We start from the raw sequence: 20,441 nt of genomic DNA, 5'->3' as shown, positions 1-20,441 counted from the left end.
CTGAGGGGGAGCTGGCCTTGCTACGCCCACACACTACGAGACAAGTGAGTTACTGAGGGGGAGCTGGCCTTGCTACGCCCACACACTACAAGACAAGTGAGTTACTGAGGGGGAGCTGGCCTTGCTACGCCCACACAATACGAGACAAGTGAGTTACTGAGGGGGAGCTGGCCTTGCTACGCCCACACACTACGAGACAAGTGAGTTACTGAGGGGGAGCTGGCCTTGCTACGCCCACACAATACGAGACAAGTGAGTTACTGAGGGTGAGCTGGCCTTGCTACGCCCACACAATACGAGACAAGTGAGTTACTGAGGGTGGGGGAAGCTGGCCTTGCTACGCCCACACACTACGAGACAAGTGAGTTACTGAGGGACAATGTCATGATGAATCTCCAGTTGTTTAAATAAAGAGATTATGTCTGACATGTCTAGCTGTTAGTCCATTATATTACTCTGATTGGACAATGGTTGCTGAGAGGATTATCAAAGCTGTCTAACAAATGAAAGAATCAATTTGATAAATTATTTTTGTTTAGGGTTCTGCGTCATTACTGATAGCATTACTGTCTCATTCTTTGATTGATTAGTCTGTATCTCTTCCTGTTTGTGTCTGTTCCTGTCTGTGATTGGGGACTCTGCGTGTCTGTCTCATTTTGATTGGCAGGTACTCTGACAGAACCATAGATGTGTTGGAGATGATGGACGATGATGATAAGATTGACCTTGAGCTCATCGTGCAGCTGATCAGACATATCGTGCTAAGCCAGGAAGTGAGTTTTAACTATCTTGGTGTGGAGTCTAACCGATATGTTTTTTTGGGGGGACAGAACTTACTGATATATCTGCCGATATTCTGTTTTACAGCAGGGAAATGGAAATTGTAAATTTTCCACACTGAATTGTCATATACAGTGGGGCAAAAAAGTATTTAGTCAGCCACCAATTGTGCAAGTTCTCCCACTTAAAAAGATGAGAGAGGCCTGTAATTTTCATCATAGGTACACTTCAACTATGACAGACATAATGAGAAAAAAAATCTAGAAAATCACATTGTAGGATTTTTAATGAATTTATTTGCAAATTATGGTGGAAAATAAGTTTTTTTTTTTCTAATTTTGTCTGTCATAGTTGAAGTGTACCTATGATGAAAATTACAGGCCTCTCTCATCTTTTTAAGTGGGAGAACTTGCACAATTGGTGGCTGACTAAATACTGTTTTGCCCCACTGTATATTGCCACCCAAAGGAGCAATTGTCCAATAACTGCTTCAAGTGTTGATTTAATACATACAGTAGTGTCCATAATGACACATCATGAGAATGGCAGCAAGTGTTCAGATCAGCATGAGATTCCATTTTTTAATCATTTTTATTGAATATTAGTTATCAGTGGAATTATCGGCCGATATAGTGTGAAAAAGGCCAATATCGGCCAATGGTATTGGTGAAACGATGTATCGGTCTGGCTCTAGTGTGGAGTCCCAAGAAACGGCTATTTTGTTGTTTATGGAGTGAAATACGACATAAGCCAGTGCAAAGTTCAGTCAATAATTCACCCATATCTTTGTCCCAAAAAACGGTCTTCCCCATGTAGGACCGTTATCCAGTAGCAGTGTTTGATACATGGAGAAAAAAGTCTGTGTAGCTGAAACATAGAGAGGAGAGTTTCTCTATACAGTAATGCCTAGAGGTTTGGGGTTAGAGGTTCATATGAAATTCAGCAACCCTGTCTCTGTCAGCTACTATGACTCAGAAGGGAGCCAGCCGGCTGATTGGCTGTAACATTGTCAGAGAACTGAGAGGAAAGCAGTAGATTGGCCATGACGGTGTTCTTAGTTGAGGCTAGGGGCCGGCTGTCAGGGTTCTGACTGTGGTGATTGGTTAATTAAGTCATTTGCACATGTGATGGAGATATTTGGCACTTCACCAAATATATAGAATCATACTTTGACTAAAATGATGACTTATTGACTTACATCGTTGTGCAATATAATGGGTGAACTGTGGCCATCGTCTTTCAGCTCGAAGAAGTGGATTTATGCTGGTGTGGGAGTTTAAAGAAAATAACCCTTTCTACAATGACACCACATTCAGGAAGTGTCAATTTCTTTAGTGGGAAAACAATGGTGCAAAGCTAAATAAATATGAACACAAATTATCTATTTTTCTATGTTTCATGTTAGTCTGTACGTCCCATTTATAAATGTCCACCCTGTTAGGCAAAATTATAGAAAAAATTAACCAAGTTTTTTATAAACTCAGCAAAAAAAGAAACGTCCCTTTTTCAGGACCCTGTCTTTCAAAGATAATTCGTAAAAATCCAAATAACTTCACAGATCTTCATTGTAAAGGGTTTAAACACTGTTTCCCATGCTTGTTCAATGAACCATAAACAATTAATGAACATGCACCTGTGGAACGGTCGTTAAGACGCTTACAGACGGTAGGCAATTAAGGTCACAGTTATGAAAACTTGGGACACTAAAGAGGCCTTTCTACTGACTCAGAAAATCACCAAAATAAAGATGCCCAGGGTCCCTGCTCATCCGCGTGAACGTACCTTAGGCATGCTGCAAGGAGGCATGAGGACTGCAGATGTAGCCAGGGCAATAAATTGCAATGTCCGTACTGAGACACCTAAGACAGCGCTAAAGGGAGACAGAACGGACAGCTGATCGTCCTCGCAGTGGCAGACCACGTGAAACAACACCTGCACAGGATCGGTACATCCGAACATCACACCTGTGGGACAGGTACAGGATGGCAACCACAACTGCCCGAGTTACACCGGGAACGCACAATCCCTCCATCAGTGCTCAGACTGTCTGCAATAGGCTGAGAGAGGCTGGACTGAGGGCTTGTAGGCCTGTTGTAAAGCAGGTCCTCACCAGACATCACCGGCAACAGCGTCGACAATGGGCACAAACACACCGTCGCTGGACCAGACAGGACTGGCAAAAAGTGCTCTTCACTGACGAGTCGTGGTTTTGTCTCACCAGGGGTGATGGTCGGATTCGCGTTTATCGTCGAAGGAAATGAGCGTTACACCGAGGCCTGTACTCTGGAGCAGGATTGATTTGGAAGTGGAGGGTCCATCATGGTCTGGGGCGGTGTGTCACAGCATCATCGGACTGAGCTTGTTATCATTGCAGGCAATCTCAATGCTGTGCATTACAGGGAAGACATCCTCCTCCCTCATGTGGTACCCTTCCTGCAGGCTCATCCTGACATGACCCTCCAGCATGACAATGCCACCAGCCATACTGCTCATTCTGTGCGTGATTTCCTGCAAGACAGGAATGTCAGTGTTCTGCCATGGCCAGCGAAAAGCCCGGATCTCAATCCCGTTGAGCATGTCTGGGACCTGTTTGATCGGAGGGTGAGGGCTAGGGCCATTCCCCCCCAGAAATGTCTGGGAACTTGCAGTTGCCTTGGTGGAAGAGTGGGGTAACATCTCACAGAATGAACTGGCAAGTCTGGTGCAGTCCATGAGGAGGAGATGCTCTGCAGTACTTAATGCAGCTGGTGGCCACACCAGATACTGACTGTTACTTTAGATTTTGACCCCCCACCCCTTTGTTCAGGGACACATTATTCAATTTCTGTTAGTCACATGTCTGTGGAACTTGCTCAGTTTATGTCTCAGTTGTTGAATCGTGTTATGTTCATACAAATATTTATACATGGTAAGTTTGCTGAAAATTAACACAGTTGACCGTGAGAGGACGTTTCATTTTTTGGTGAGTTTAAATACACTACCGTTCAAAAGTTTGGGGTCCCTTAGAAATGTGCTTGTTTTCCATGAAAACATACATGAAATGAGTTGCAAAATGAATAGGAAATATAGTCAACACGTTGACAAGGTTGTAAATAATGATTTTTAATTTAAATAATAATTGTGTCCTTCAAACTTTGCTTTCGTCAAATAATCCTCCATTTGCAGCAATTACAGCCCTGTAGACCTTTGGCATTCTAGTTGTCAATTTGTTGAGGTAATCTGAAGAGATTTCACCCCATGCTTCCTGAAGCACCTACCACAAGTTGGATTGGCTTGATGGGCACTTCTTACGTACCATACGGTCAAGCTGCTCCCACAACAGCTCAATTGGGTTGAGATCCGGTGACTGTGCTGGCCACTCCATTATAGACAGAATACCAGCTGACTGCTTCTTCCCTAAATAGTTCTTGCAAAATTTGGAGCTGTGCTTTGGGTCATTGTCCTGATGTAGGAGGACATTGGCTCCAATTAAGCGCTGTCCACAGGGTATGGCATGGCGTTACAAAATGGCGTGATAGCCTTCCTTCTTCAAGATCCCTTTTACCCTGTACAAATCTCCCACTTCACCACCACCAAAGCACCCCCAGACCATCACATTGCCTCCACCATGCTTGACAGATGGTGTCAAGCACTCCTCTAGCATTTTTTCTGCGTCTCACGAGTGTTCTTTTTTGTGATCAGAACTCCTCAAACTTAGATTTGTCTGTCCATAACACTTTTTTCCCATCTTCCTCTGTACAGTGTCTGTGTTCTTTAGCCCGTCTTAATCTTTTATTTTTATTGGCCAGTCTGAGATATGGCTTTTTCTTTGCAACTCTGCCTAGAAGGCCAGCATCCTGGAGTCACCTCTTTACTGTTGACATTGAGACTGGTGTTTTGCGGGTACTATTTAATGAAGGTGCCAGTTGAGGACTTGTGAGGCGTCTGTTTCTCAAACTAGACACTCTAATGTACTTGTCCTCTTGTTCAGTTGTGCACCGGGGCCTCCCACTCCTCTTTCTATTCTGGTTAGAGCCAGTTTTCGCTGTTCTGTGAAGGGAGTAGTACAGGGTATTGATTCCACCCAAATTGGCCATTTTAATTTATAGGATTCACATAATCTTCAATAAATATAGTACCTAACATACAATATGGAAGATAATTCTTCCTAGCAATGAGTTAGACATGAGGAATCCAATAAATTAGTTAAAAGCCATCATCAGAACCCCACACCTATGCCAATCCCACCCTAACAACCAGAATACAGTATCACTTCACAGTAGTTTGAAGCTGCTGCTTGGAGTATTGCTTCTCCAAACTATGTAATGTATTTCCTGTGAATCTGTTGTCCCCCCCCCCCCCCATTCAGAGAAATTAGTCCCTGAAGTCACTTGCATTATTTACCATAAATAAATGTGAAAGTACCAAGTTTTGCCCACCTGTTGTCGCTGTTCTTGATTTATTTTATCAATTTTTCTGGTCTTATTAAATGGATCACAACATTTTCTTTGCAACGTTGGGTAGACAACTAATAGCTTTTGCTCATTCAAATGTTGTGGTGGGATTGGCGTAGCGGCTCCGTGGGTAGCTTTTTACCATTGTTGGGAAGAATTATGATCCAAATCCAATGTTAGATACTATATTTATTACATTTTATATGAATCCTGTAAATTAAAATGGCCAATTTTGCAATCAAATTGAATGTCAACAGAATGTTTCAGGAATGCTAATCTAATCTGGTTCTAGCTACAGAAACGTTTCAGAACAATCCGACATGGTGGGTGTCATGGCTTGCTGAAATGACAAGGACTGACCCCTCAATCCTCTCCAGTCAGCTCAGCTACCAGATTCTGTTCATGAATGGCAAAAAGTTATCTTCATAAATCATAATAATGGACTACTTTTCATGAATTCAACAGGATTGTAATGACATCGCCCCCCCCAACCCTGATGCTAACACGACTACCCAAGATGAAAACCAACTAAGCTAACTACCTAAGTACTGTACACTTTTAGGCTGTGATCAAAATACCAATTAGTGGAAAAATATCAGAATTGTGCTGCCTGTGTAAACGCAGGCTAAGACCACCATTAAAGCTAAACTAACGCTAACACGGCCACTATTCTCCTCTGAACCTCATTAAGCAGGTTAGTGTGGATTGTGGTTAGCTCGGTTTTGTCTCTGGGTTTTTAGGTGTGACTTTCTGTTCCCTTTTGAGTAAATTAGGCTTTTATTTATTCATTCCAAATCCACAAAACAGGCCCTTCTTTTGTCTAATTACTTAATTTGACTGTGTAGTCAGTGGGCAGAAGGCTTTGTGTTCTTACTCAGAGCAGAGAGAGGCTGGCTTGGCTGAGATGACAGAAAGTGGGAATGTTTATGAAAATTGTAGAATTCGGGTTCCTGTTTGTTTGTTTGTTTTTGTTTGTTTGTTTGTTTGTTTGTTTGTGCCTGTAATGGAAAAGCTTTGATGTGTATGTTGCCTGAGTGTGTCCTGTCCTTGTGTTCCAGGAAGGAGCCATCTTGGTGTTCCTGCCAGGTTGGGACAACATCAGTGGCCTCAACGACCTCCTCATGGCTCAGCAGATGTTCAAATCAGGTACGTGTGTGTGTATATATATGTGTGTATATATGTGTGTGTATGTGTATATATATATATATTTTATATATACAGTGGGGAGAACAAGTATTTGATACACTGCCGATTTTGCAGGTTTTCCTACTTACAAAGCATGTAGAGGTCTGTAATTTTTATCATAGGTACACTTCAACTGTGAGAGACGGAATCTAAAACAAAAATCCAGAAAATCACATTGTATGATTTTTAAGTAATTCATTTGCATTTTATTGCATGACATAAGTATTTGATCACCTACCAACCAGTAAGAATTCCAGCTCTCACAGACCTGTTAGTTTTTCTTTAAGAAGCCCTCCTGTTCTCCACTCATTACCTGTATTAACTGCACCTGTTTGAACTCGTTACCTGTATAAAAGACACCTGTCCACACACTCAATCAAACAGACTCCAACCTCTCCACAATGGCCAAGACCAGAGAGCTGTGTAAGGACATCAGGGATAAAATTGTAGACCTGCACAAGGCTGGGATGGGCTACAGGACAATAGGCAAGCAGCTTGGTGAGAAGGCAACAACTGTTGGCGCAATTATTAGAAAATGGAAGAAGTTCAAGATGACGGTCAATCACCCTTGGTCTGGGGCTCCATGCAAGATCTCACCTCGTGGGGCATCAATGATCATGAGGAAGGTGAGGGATCAGCCCAGAACTACACGGCAGGACCTGGTCAATGACCTGAAGAGAGCTGGGACCACAGTCTCAAAGAAAACCATTAGTAACACACTACGCCGTCATGGATTACAATCCTGCAGCGCACGCAAGGTCCCCCTGCTCAAGCCAGCGCATGTCCAGGCCCGTCTGAAGTTTGCCAATGACCATCTGGATGATCCAGAGGAGGAATGGGAGAAGGTCATGTGGTCTGATGAGACAAAAATAGAGCTTTTTGGTCTAAACTCCACTCGCCGTGTTTGGAGGAAGAAGAAGGATGAGTACAACCCCAAGAACACCATCCCAACCGTGAAGCATGGAGGTGGAAACATCATTCTTTGGGGATGCTTTTCTGCAAAGGAGACAGGACGACTGCACCGTATTGAGGGGAGGATGGATGGGGCCATGTATCGCGAGATCTTGGCCAACAACCTCCTTCCCTCAGTAAGAGCATTGAAGATGGGTCGTGGCTGGGTCTTCCAGCATGACAACGACCCGAAACACACAGCCAGGGAAACTAAGGAGTGGCTCCGTAAGAAGCATCTCAAGGTCCTGGAGTGGCCTAGCCAGTTTCCAGACCTGAACCCAATAGAAAATCTTTGGAGGGAGCTGAAAGTCCGTATTGCCCAGCGACAGCCCCGAAACCTGAAGGATCTGGAGAAGGTCTGTATGGAGGAGTGGGCCAAAATCCCTGCTGCAGTGTGTGCAAACCTGGTCAAGAACTACAGGAAACGTATGATCTCTGTAATTGCAAACAAAGGTTTCTGTACCAAATATTAAGTTCTGCTTTTCTGATGTATCAAATACTTATGTCATGCAATAAAATGCAAATGAATTACTTAAAAATCATACAATGTGATTTTCTGGATTTTTGTTTTAGATTCCGTCTCTCACAGTTGAAGTGTACGTATGATAAAAATTACAGACCTCTACATGCTTTGTAAGTAGGAAAACCTGCAAAATCGGCAGTGTATCAAATACTTGTTCTCCCCACTGTATATACACACACACTCTGTGTCTGAACCTTGTCTGACCTTGCGTTTCAGATGGGTTTGTGATCATTCCTCTGCACTCCCTGATGCCTACTGTCACCCAGACCTCGGTGAGCATGGTCTCAGAAACCCTCCTTTCACCCAGAACAGAACATGAATAACTCAGGGAGTGATGCTGTCTGTTCTGACTGGTCTCCCTCTTCAGGTGTTCAAAAGGCCCCCTCCAGGAGTCAGGAAGATTGTCATTGCCACCAATATCGCTGAGACCAGGTAGGTTTATATTTGTGTATTTTTGTTAGTGTATCAGCCTTGTGTCTTTTCCCAACCACAGTGTGTGTGTGTCTACACTTTTTTTGTTCAGAAACTTCCTACTATTATCACAGACACTGAGTGTTTTTTATACATATATATATATATATATATATATATATATATATATATATATATATATATATATATATATATATATATATATATATACTGGACACACCTACTCATTGAAGGGTTTTTCTTTATTTTTACTCTTTTCTACTTTGTAGAATAATAGTAAAGACATCAAAACTATGAAATAACACATATGGAATCGTGTAGTAACCAAAACAGTGTTAAACAAATCCAACTATATTTTATATTTGAGATTCTATAAGTAGCCACCCTTTGCCTTGATGACAGCTTTGCACACTCTTGGCATTCTCTCAACCAGCTTCATGAGGTAGTCACCTGGAATACATCAAACCAGCTAAGCGTCAGTATAGAGACAAAGTACAGTCGCAATTCAACGGCTCAAACACGAGACGTATGTGGCAGGGTCTACAGTCAATCACGGATTACAAAAAGAAAACCAGCCCCGTCGTGGACATCGATGTCTTGCTCCCAGACAAACTAAACAAATTCTTTGCTCGCTTTGAGGACAATACAGTGCCACTGACACGGCCCGCTACCAAAACCTGTGGGCTCGCCTTCACTGCAGCCAACGTGAGTAAAACATTTAAACATGTTAACCCTTGCAAGGCTGCCAGCCCAGATGGCATCCCTAGTCGTGTCCTCAGAGCATGCGCAGACCAGCTGGCTGGTGTGTTTACGGACATATTCAATCTATCCCTATCCCAGTCTGCTGTCCCCACATGCTTCAAGAGGGCCACAATTGTTCCTGTTCCCAAGAAAGCTTAGGTAACTGAGCTAAATGACTATCGCCCCATAGCACTCACTTCCGTCATCATGAAGTGCTTTGAGAGACAAGTCAAGGATCATATCACCTCCACCCTACCTGACACCCTAGACCCACTCCAATTTGCTTACCGCCCCAATAGGTCCACAGACGACGCAATCACACTGCACACTGCCCTAACCCATCTGGACAAGAGGAATACCTATGTAAGAATGCTGTTCATCGATTACAGCTCAGCATTTAACACCATAGTACCCTCCAAACTCGTCATTAAGCTCGAGTCCCTGGGTCTCGACCCCGTCCTGTGCAACTGGGTCCTGGACTTTGATGGGCCGCCCCCAGGTGGTGAGGACAGGAAACAACATCTCCACCCCGCTGATCCTCAAGACTGGGGCCCCACAAGGGTACGGCCTACAGGGAGGAGGTGAGGGCCCTCGGAGTGTGGTGTCAGGAAAATAACCTCACACTCAACGTCATCAAAACAAAGGAGATGATTGTGGACTTCAGGAAACAGCAGAGGGAGCACCCCCCTATCCACATCGACGGGACAGTAGTGGAGAAGGTGGAACATTTTAAGTTCCTCGGTGTACACATCACGGACAAACTGAAATGGTCCACCCACATGGACAGCGTGATGAAGAAGGCGCAACATCGCCTCTTCAACCTCAGGAGGCAGAAGAAATTTGGCTTCTCACCAAAAACACTCACAATCTTTTACAGATGCACAATTGAGAGCATCCTGTCGGGCTGTATGACCGCCTGGTACGGCAACTGCTCCGCCCACAACCGTAAGGCTCTCCAGAGGGTAGTGAGGTCTGCACAACGCATCACTGGGGGCAAACTACTTGCCCTCCAGGACACCTACACCACCCGATGTCACAGGAAGGCCAAAAAGATCATCAAGGACAACAACCACCCGAGCCACTGCCTATTCACCCCGCTATCATCCAGAAGGCGAGGTCAGTACAGGTGCATCAAAGCTGGGACCGAGAGACTGAAAAACAACTTCTATCTCAAGGCCATCAGACTGTTAAACAGCCATCCCTAACATTGAGTGGCTGCTGCCAACATACTGACTCAAATCTCTAGCCACTTTAATAATAAAAAATTGGATGTAATAAATGTATCACTAGTCACTTTAAACAATGCCACTTTATATAATGTTTACATATCCTACATTACTCAACTCATATGTATATATCATCTATTGCATCTTGCCTATGCCGCACGGCCATCGCTCATCCATATATTTTATGTACATATTCTTATTCATTCCTTTACACTTGTGTGTACATGGCAGTTGTTGTGAAATTGTTAGATTATTCGTTAGATATTACTGCACTGTCGGAACTAGAAGCACAAGCATTTCGCTACACTAGTATTAAAATCTGTTAACCATGTGTATGCGACCAATACAATTTGATTTGATTTCAATTAACAGGTGTGCCTTGTTAAAAGTTCATTTGTGGAATTTCTTTCCTTCTTAATGCGTTTGAGCCAATCGGTTGTGTTGTGACAAGGTAGGGGTGGGTATACAGAAGATACCCCTATTTGGTAAAAGACCAAGTCCATATTATGGCAAGAACAGCTCAAATAAGCAAAGAGAAATGACAGTCCATCATTACTTTAAGACATGAAGGTCAGTCAATGGGTGAATCAACGTTGTTTCCACGTCATTCCAATAAAATTAAGTTGAACCAACGTGGAGTAGATGTTGAGTTGACGTGCCCAGTGTGAAGTGCCAAATGATGACAGTTTTATCACACATTTTAAATGCGCTGGTTGACTCCAGTAGGGAAGTACATGTTCCAACAACGAGCTGCACTTTTGGAATAATTGCATCCGGTCTATTTCACACACAGGCTACTACTACTAGTGCCGATCGAGTTGTTTAGCCGAGACTTTAACCCACTAAACATAGACAGGTTCCTCAATGAAAATATGCCAAAACATTAGTTTGATCAAATCAAAGAGCATGTTTTCATCAGAACCATTTGAACATAGGCTTACTCACCAAACTAATGTTGTGGCTGGAATCCATGCAGTTTTCAATGTGGAATTGTTAAAAATTGTTGAATTGTTGAAAAAAAACAAATTCGAACATCTGTATATCGAAAAGAACACCGAAACATTTCAGAAACCCAGATTTAAATTCATTTCTACTGTCCAAATTGAGACCGGTTTCAAATCATCACTCTTTGTGAACAACTGTTTCAAGATGTGAAATCAATTCACACTGGTAGCTTTTTTTTTATATTTGGAAAAATATTCTGTTATATTACATCCTGTTTTTTTACTATTAAAATAGCTGTCTTGACTGTGATAAGGGCTCGCAAAATAACAGTATTTTGTCTGCTAAATGAACAAGACAAGGCTATACCATTACACAACCATAGGCTTCTACAAGCAGGCTCCACTGCTGATGTTACTGCCTTTTAGAAAGAGTTGGTTTCACAATATAATATAACCAGTTGATGTAATGGTTTCAATTAATTAATCTGAAATGGCCATTTAAAAAATAAAATAAAAATACAGTATGAATATACAGTATATGGGGCTGTTTATGATTTGTTATCTGTAATGGTTATGATAAATTAGCCATTGTTGTGCACAGTTGGTTTATAGATAAATGCAGACATTTATTTCCAGGGCCTTGTGTTCTAAATATATATATATATATTTTTCGTTTTTTTCATTTGAGTTCTCAAATGAGAACTCGAACAGTCAAAACATTTCAAATGCTCATCCCGAGCCAGGGCGACAGCCTGTCTAATAAATTCACTTTTAATGAATTCAAGAACCGACTGAACAGACAGGGCAAACTTTCCTGACCTCACTACTGCTGCTCTCTAAGCAGTAGGATACATTTAGACACCGTGTTTATTTATACATGTGTTTCAAAGAGTTAGAGAGGCAGCAAATGAGTGTGTATGTGTGGAGTTTTGATTTCCTTTTCAAAGTGTAGACTCATCGGTGTCATCAAGCTGCCTTGGATTACTTGGCTGTCTTAATAAAGTCCCCTTCCTCTCTCCTCTCTCCTCTCTCCTCTCTCCTCTCTCCTCTCTCTCTTCTCTCTCTCTCTCAGTATTACCATAGATGATGTGGTGTTTGTGATAGACGGGGGAAAGATTAAGGAGACTCACTTTGACACTCAGAACAACATCAGCACTATGACTGCAGAGTGGGTCAGCCTGGCCAACGCCAAACAGAGAAGAGGACGCGCCGGCAGGTCAGTTAGGGTGTCTCTCCCCCTCTCTTCTTAGTCTCTCTCCCTCTCTTCTTAGTCTCTCTCCCTCTCTTCTTAGTCTCTCCCCCTCTCTTCTTAGTCTCTCTCCCTCTCTTCTTAGTCTCTCTCCCTCTCTTCTTAGTCTCTCCCCCTCTCTTCTTAGTCTCTCCCCCTCTCTTCTTAGTCTCTCTCCCCCTCTCTTCTTAGTCTCTCTCCCCCTCTTCTTAGTCTCTCCCCCTCTCTTCTTAGTCTCTCCCCCTCTTCTTAGTCTCTCCCCCCCTCTTCTTAGTCTCTCCCCCTCTCTTCTTAGTCTCTCCCCCTCTCTTCTTAGTCTCTCCCCCTCTCTTCTTAGTCTCTCTCCCTCTCTTCTTAGTCTCTCCCCCTCTCTTCAGGACACAGTTAGTGCTCTACTAGTCTGGTCTAGTTGTGGCAGCTACAGTGTGTATTCAGACTGAGCCAGGACACAGTTAGTGCTCTAATAGTCTGGTCTAGTTGTGGCAGCTACAGTGTGTATTCAGACTGAGCCAGGACACAGTTAGTGCTCCACTAGTCTGGTCTAGTTGTGGCAGATACAGTGTGACTCTGCTCAAGGCCCAATTAGCCACTAACACTTTAATTCAACGCTCTGTCATAAGGGCTACGTAACACTGTCAGAATAATCACGAGCTAATTTTGTGTGTGTGTGTGTGTGTGTGTGTGTGTGTGTGTGTTTATGCCTGCTGGCAGGGTGTGTCCAGGGAAGTGTTACCACCTGTATAATGGCCTGAGGGCCAGTCTTCTGGATGCCTACCAGCTACCTGAGATCATGCGCACGCCACTGGAGGAACTGTGTCTACAGATCAAGGTAACGTGTGGATCTCTGGTGTGACTGTCAAATACAGTATTATTTGTCACATGCTTGGTAAACAACAGGTGTAGACTTAACAGTGAAATGCTTGCTGGTCCTTTTCCATCAGTGCAGAGTTAAAGATACAGATAGAAATAGTGACGCAAGGAATAAATACCCAGTGAATAACAATAGTAAAGATAACATGGCTTATATACAGGAGGTAGAAAATAACATTGGATATATACAGGAAGTAGAAAATAACGTTGGCTATATACTGATACACCATCCAAAGTGTAATACAAAACTTCACCATGCTCAAAGGGATATTCAATGTCTGCTTTTATTAAATGTTTTACCCATCTACCAATAGGTGCCTTTCTTTACGAGGCGTGTGCACACACACACGATAGAGCTGGGACGATAAACTTAAATTATAGACATTTGTGTTTGAAAGTTTGAAGTGAAATAAGTGTGTTTTTAATATTGGGCGATTGATGGCTACAACCATTAAACTAAACTCAGCAAAAAAAGAAACGTCCTCTCACTGTCAACTGCGTTTATTTTCAGCAAACTTAACATGTGTAAATATTTGTATGAACATAACAAGATTCAACAACTGAGACATAAACTGAACAAGTTCCACAGACATGCGACTGACAGAAATTGAATAATGTGTCCCTGAAGAAAGGTCAAAATCAAAAGTAACAGTCAGTATCTGGTGTGGCCACCAGCTGCATTAAGTACTGCAGTGCATCTCCTTATGGACTGCACCAGATTTGCCAGTTCTTGCTGTGAGATGTTACCCCACTCTTCCACCAAGGCACCGGCAAGTTACCAGACATTTCTGGGGGGGAATGGCTCTAGCCCTCATCCTCTGATCCAACAGGTCCCAGACATGCTCAATGGGATTGAGATCCGGGCTCTTCGCTGGCCATGGCAGAACACTGACATTCCTGTCTTGCAGGAAACACACACAGAATGAGCAGTATGGCTGGTGGCATTGTCATGCTGGAGGGTCATGTCAGGATGAGCCTGCAGGAAGGGTACCACATGAGGGAGGAGGATGTCTTCCCTGTAACGCACAGCATTGAAATTGCCCGCAATGACAACAAGCTCAGTCCGATGATGCTGTGACACACCGCCCCAGACCATGATGGACCCTCCACCTCCAAATCGATTCCGCTCCAGAGTACAGGCCTCGGTGTAAAGCTCATTCCTTCGACGATAAACACGAATCCGACCATCAACCCTGGTGAGACAAAACCGCGACTCGTCAGTGAAGAGCACTTTTTGCCAGTCCTGTCTGGTCCAGCGACGGTGGGTTTGTGCCCATAGGCAACATTGTTGCCGGTGATGTCTGGTGAGGACCTGCTTTACAACAGGCCTACAAGCCCTCAGTCCAGCCTCTCAGCCTATTGCAGACAGTCTGAGCACTGATGGAGAGATTGTGCGTTCCCGGTGTAACTCGGGCAGTTGTGGTTGCCATCCTGTACCTGTCACGCAGGTGTGATGTTCGGATGTACCGATCCTGTGCAGGTGTTGTTACACGTGGTCTGCCACTGCGAGGACGATCAGTTGTCCATCCTGTCTCCTTGTAGCACTATCTCAGGCATCTCACAGTATGGACATTGCAATTTATTGCCCTGGTCACATCTGCAGTCCTCATGCCTCCTTGCAGCATGTCTAAGGCACATTCACGTGGATGAGCAGGGACCCTGGGCATCTTTCTTTTGGTGATTTTCAGAGTCAGTAGAAAGGCCTCTTTAATGTCCTAAGTTTTCATAATTGCCTACCGTCTGTAAACTGTTAGTGTCTTAACGACCGTTCCACAGGTGCATGTTCATTAATGGTTCATTGAACAAGCATGGGAAACAGTGTTTCAACCCTTTACAATGAAGATCTGTGAATTTCTTTACGACTTATCTTTGAAAGACAGGGTCCTGAAAAAGGGACGTTTCTTTTTTGCTGAGTTTAGAGTTTAGTAGTAGTAGTTTAAAGGAGAATAATAAAAAACTGTGGTGCACATGAATGTTATAAACTGTGGTGCACATGAATGTTATAAACTGTGGTGCACATGAATGTTATAAACTGTGGTGCACATGAATGTTATAAACTGTGGTGCACATGAATGTTATAAACTGTGGTGCACATGAATGTTATAAACTGTGGTGCACATGAATGTTATAAACTGTGGTGCACATGAATGTTATAAACTGTGGTGCACATGAATGTTATAAACTGTGGTGCACATTGGTGGTTTAAACTGTGGTGCACATGAATGTTATAAACTGTGGTGCACATGAATGTTATAAACTGTGGTGCACATGAATGTTATAAACTGTGGTGCACATTGGTGGTTTAAACTGTGGTGCACATGAATGTTATAAACTGTGGTGCACATTGGTGTTATAAACTGTGGTGCACATGAATGTTATAAACTGTGGTGCACATTGGTGGTTTAAACAGTGGTGCACATTGGTGTTATAAACTGTGGTGCACATTAGTGGTTTAAACGGTGGTGCACATTGGTGTTATAAACTGTGGTGCACATTGGTGGTTTAAACGGTGGTGCACATTGGTGTTATAAACTGTGGTGCACATTAGTGGTTTAAACGGTGGTGCACATTGGTGTTATAAACTGTGGTGCACATGAATGTTATAAACTGTGGTGCACATTGGTGTTATAAACTGTGGTGCACATTGGTGTTATAAACTGTGGTGCACATTGGTGTTATAAACTGTGGTGCACATTGGTGTTATAAACTGTGGTGCACATTGGTGTTATAAACTGTGGTGCACATTGGTGTTATAAACTGTGGTGCACATTGGTGTTATAAACTGTGGTGCACATTGGTGTTATAAACTGTGGTGCACATTGGTGTTATAAACTGTGGTGCACATTGGTGTTATAAACTGTGGTGCACATTGGTGTTATAAACTGTGGTGCACATTGGTGTTATAAACTGTGGTGCACATTGGTGTTATAAACTGTGGTGCACATTGGTGTTATAAACTGTGGTGCACATTGGTGGTTTAAACTGTGGTGCACATGAATGTTATAAACTGTGGTGCACATTGGTGTTATAAACTGTGGTGCACATGAATGTTATAAACTGTGGTGCACATTGGTGGTTTAAACAGTGGTGCACATTGGTGTTATAAACTGTGGTGCACATTAGTGGTTTAAACGGTGGTGCACATTGGTGTTATAAACTGTGGTGCACATGAATGTTATAAACTGTGGTGCACATTGGTGTTATAAACTGTGGTGCACATTGGTGTTATAAACTGTGGTGCACATTGGTGTTATAAACTGTGGTGCACATTGGTGTTATAAACTGTGGTGCACATTGGTGTTATAAACTGTGGTGCACATTGGTGTTATAAACTGTGGTGCACATTGGTGTTATAAACTGTGGTGCACATTGGTGTTATAAACTGTGGTGCACATTGGTGTTATAAACTGTGGTGCACATTGGTGTTATAAACTGTGGTGCACATTGGTGTTATAAACTGTGGTGCACATTGGTGTTATAAACTGTGGTGCACATTGGTGTTATAAACTGTGGTGCACATTGGTGTTATAAACTGTGGTGCACATTGGTGTTATAAACTGTGGTGCACATTGGTGTTATAAACTGTGGTGCACATTGGTGTTATAAACTGTGGTGCACATGAATGTTGTAAACTGTGGTGCACATGAATGTTGTAAACTGTGGTGCACATGAATGTTGTAAACTGTGGTGCACATTGGTGTTATAAACTGTGGTGCACATGAATGTTATAAACTGTGGTGCACATTAATGTTATAAACTGTGGTGCACATTAATGTTATAAACTGTGGTGCACATTGGTGTTATAAACTGTGGTGCACATTGGTGTTATAAACTGTGGTGCACATTGGTGTTATAAACTGTGGTGCACATGAATGTTGTAAACTGTGGTGCACATGAATGTTGTAAACTGTGGTGCACATTGGTGTTATAAACATCTTTCTATTTATTGTTATGTCAATTCATGAAATGTATTGCTATATGGACACACACACACTAATGTACTGGATCTAAAGGGAACGGTGACATAGTACAACCTTGCTGAATAAGCCAGGCAGACTGTAGTCTATCTGGTAGTGAAGAGTTGACTCACTGCTCTCTGTGTCCAGATGGATTTCCCGGTCTGACATTTAGACAGGTCTCTTTCCCATTTGTTTCTGATCAAGTCAAGCTGTTGACTTTTCCCTAAGTAGTTTTTAATGTAGTTTGTCTAACTCTCTCTCCCCACTCCTTCTAGATCCTCAAGCTGGGTCCAATAGCAGAGTTCCTGATGAAAGCTCTGGACCCTCCCACAGAGGAGGCTGTCACTCTGGCCATCACACACCTGATGGACCTCAATGCTCTGGACCGCTCAGAGGCTCTGACCCCGTTAGGGTTCCACCTGGCCAGGCTGCCTGTAGAGCCTCACATCGGGAAGCTGATCCTGTTTGGAGCTCTGCTGGGCTGTCTGGACCCTGTCCTCACTATCGCCGCCTCTCTCAGCTTCAAGGACCCCTTCTTCATACCAATGGTAATCATACGCACGATCGCAGGCACACACACTCACACACATTTTAGGTACTCAAATATCTCTCTCTGTCTCTCTCTGTCTCTCTCTCTCTCTCTCTCTCTCTGTCTCTCTCTCTGTCTCTCTCTCTCTCTCTGTCTCTCTCCCTCTCTCTGTCTCTCTCTCTCTCTCTCTCTCTCAGGGTAAGGAGAAGATTGCAGACTTTAGGAGAAGAACTCTGTCCAGAGACTCAAAGAGTGACCACCTCACCATCATCTATGCCTTCACAGTAAGATCCTCTTTTCCCTCCTACATCATTAGAGGTCTCTCTCATCTCCTCAATGGAATAATATCAATGGTTAATTCTGTTTAAAGGGTTGCTAACTTGACTGTGTGTTAATCTGTCAGGGCTGGGAGGAAGCTAAGCGACGCGGCTACAAGTTTGAACGAGAGTTCTGCTGGGACAACTTCCTGTCAGCCAATACACTCCAGGTGATTCTTATGGTCCACCAATCAGATATCACGCTCAAACCACCATTGGGATGCAGCCTTGGCTTCATATTGAGATTAGTATTTAACCTGTCTGTGTGTCTGTCTGTCTGTCTGTGTGTGTCTGTCTGTGTGTGTGTGTCTGTCTGTAGATGCTGCACAGCATGAAGGGTCAGTTTGCTGAGCACCTGCTGGGGGCTGGCTTCATATTGAGATTAGTATTTAACCTGTCTGTGTGTGTCTGTCTGTCTGTAGATGCTGCACAGCATGAAGGGTCAGTTTGCTGAGCACCTGCTGGGGGCTGGCTTCATCAGCACCAAGAACCACAAAGACCCTGACTCTAACATCAACTCAGGTGAACTGATTGGATGTATTTTTCTACAATTTGCTAGTCTCTCTCACTCCTCTCTCTCTTTCCATGTCTTACTCTCCATCTCACACTTTTCTCTCAATCCTCTCTCTCGCTCCTCTCTCTCTTTCCATGTCTCACTCTCTCTCTATCTCTGTGTCTCTCTCCCTCAGAGAATGAGAAGCTGATCAAGGCAGTGATAGTGGCAGGTCTCTACCCCAAAGTGGCCATGATCAAACCCAGCGGCAGCAAGAAGAGACCGTGAGTCAGCCTGGACCTACAGTAGCATATATATATATATATATATATATATATATACAGGTGAAGTCGGAAGTTTACATACACTTAGGTTGGAGTCATTAAAACTTGTTTTTCAACCACTCCAAAAATGTCTTGTTAACAAACTATAGTTTTGGCAAGTCGGTTAGGACATCTACTTTGTGCATGACACAAGTATTTTTCCAACAATTGTTTACAGACATATTATTTCACTGTATTACAATTCCAGTGGGTCAGAAGTTTACATACACTAAGTTGACTGTGCCTTTAAACAGCTTGGAAAATTCCAGAAAATGATGTCATGGCTTTAGAAGCTTCTGATAGGGTAATTTACATCATTTGAATCAATTGGAGGTGTACCTGTGGATGTATTTCAAGGCCTACCTTCAAACTCAGTCCCTTTGCTTGACATAGTGGGAAAATCAAAAGAAATCAGCTAAGACCTCAGAAAAAAAAATTGTAGACCTCCACAAGTCTGGTTCATCCTTGGGAGCAATTTCCAAATGCCTGAAGGTACCACGTTCATCTGTACAAACAATAGTACACAAGTATAAACACCATGGGACCACGCAGCCGCCATACCGCTCAGGAAGGAGACGCGATCTGTCTCCTAGAGATTAACGTACTTTGGTGCGAAAAGTGCAAATCAATCCCAGAACATCAGCAAAGGACCTTGTGAAGATGCTGGAGGAAACAGGTACAAAAGTATCTATATCCACAGTAAAACGAGTCCTATAACGACATAACCTGAAAGGCCACTCAGCAAGGAAGAAGCCACTGCTCAAAAACCGCAATAAAAATGACAGACTACAGTTTGCAACTGCACATGGGGCAAAGATCATACTTTTTGGAGAAATGTCCTCTGGTCTGATGAAACTCTTTGGCCATAATGACCATCGTTATGTTTGGAGGAAGAAGGGGGAGGCTTGCAAGCCGTAGAACATCATCCCAATTGTGAAGCACGTGGCAGAATCATGTTGGTGCTTTCCTGCAGGAGGGACTGGTGCACTTCACAAAATAGATTGCATCATGAGGAAAGGAAAATTGTGGATATATTGAAGCAACATTTCAAGACATCAGTCAGGAAGTTAAAGCTTGGTCAATGACCCCAAGCATACTTCCAAAGTTGTGGCTAAATGGCTTAAGGACAACAAAGTAAAGATATTGGAGTGGCCATCACAAAGCCCTGACCTCAATCCTACTGAAAAAGCGTGTGCAAGCAAAGAGGCCTACAAACCTGGCTCAGTTACACCAGCTCTGTCAGGAGTAATGGGTCAAAATTCACCCAACTTATTGTGGGAAGCTTGTGGAAGGCTACCCGAAACGCTTGACCGAAGTTAAACAATTTAAAGGCAATGCTACCAAATACTAATTGAGTGCATGTAAACTTCTGACCCACTGGGAATGTGATGAAATAAATTAAAGCTGAAATAAATCATTCTCTCTACTATTGTTCTGACATTTCACATTCTTAAAATGAAGTGGTGATCCTAGCTGACCTACGACAGGGAATTCTTATTAGGATTAA

The 20,441-nt window shown here is 43.1% G+C and overlaps 1 protein-coding gene across 1 annotated transcript in view; it reads left to right on the top strand.

Annotated features, from left to right (window-relative positions):
* The window catches only part of dhx36 (DEAH (Asp-Glu-Ala-His) box polypeptide 36), a 72,977-nt gene that overhangs the window by 27,823 nt on the left and 24,713 nt on the right, over positions 1 to 20,441 (top strand). Inside the window, exons 12-22 of the mRNA XM_038960979.1 lie at positions 668 to 773; positions 6,272 to 6,359; positions 8,089 to 8,144; positions 8,240 to 8,304; positions 12,288 to 12,431; positions 13,155 to 13,272; positions 17,548 to 17,820; positions 17,999 to 18,085; positions 18,205 to 18,288; positions 18,541 to 18,640; positions 18,808 to 18,895. Coding sequence (XP_038816907.1) covers positions 668 to 773; positions 6,272 to 6,359; positions 8,089 to 8,144; positions 8,240 to 8,304; positions 12,288 to 12,431; positions 13,155 to 13,272; positions 17,548 to 17,820; positions 17,999 to 18,085; positions 18,205 to 18,288; positions 18,541 to 18,640; positions 18,808 to 18,895 — 1,209 coding nt within the window. The remainder of the gene's footprint in view (positions 1 to 667; positions 774 to 6,271; positions 6,360 to 8,088; positions 8,145 to 8,239; positions 8,305 to 12,287; positions 12,432 to 13,154; positions 13,273 to 17,547; positions 17,821 to 17,998; positions 18,086 to 18,204; positions 18,289 to 18,540; positions 18,641 to 18,807; positions 18,896 to 20,441) is intronic.

This window comes from Salvelinus namaycush, chromosome 23 (genome assembly GCF_016432855.1).
Source record: "Salvelinus namaycush isolate Seneca chromosome 23, SaNama_1.0, whole genome shotgun sequence".
Lineage (NCBI taxonomy): Eukaryota > Metazoa > Chordata > Actinopteri > Salmoniformes > Salmonidae > Salvelinus > Salvelinus namaycush.
Note: the sequence above shows the minus strand (reverse complement) of the source record. Positions and strands in the feature narration are given on the sequence as shown.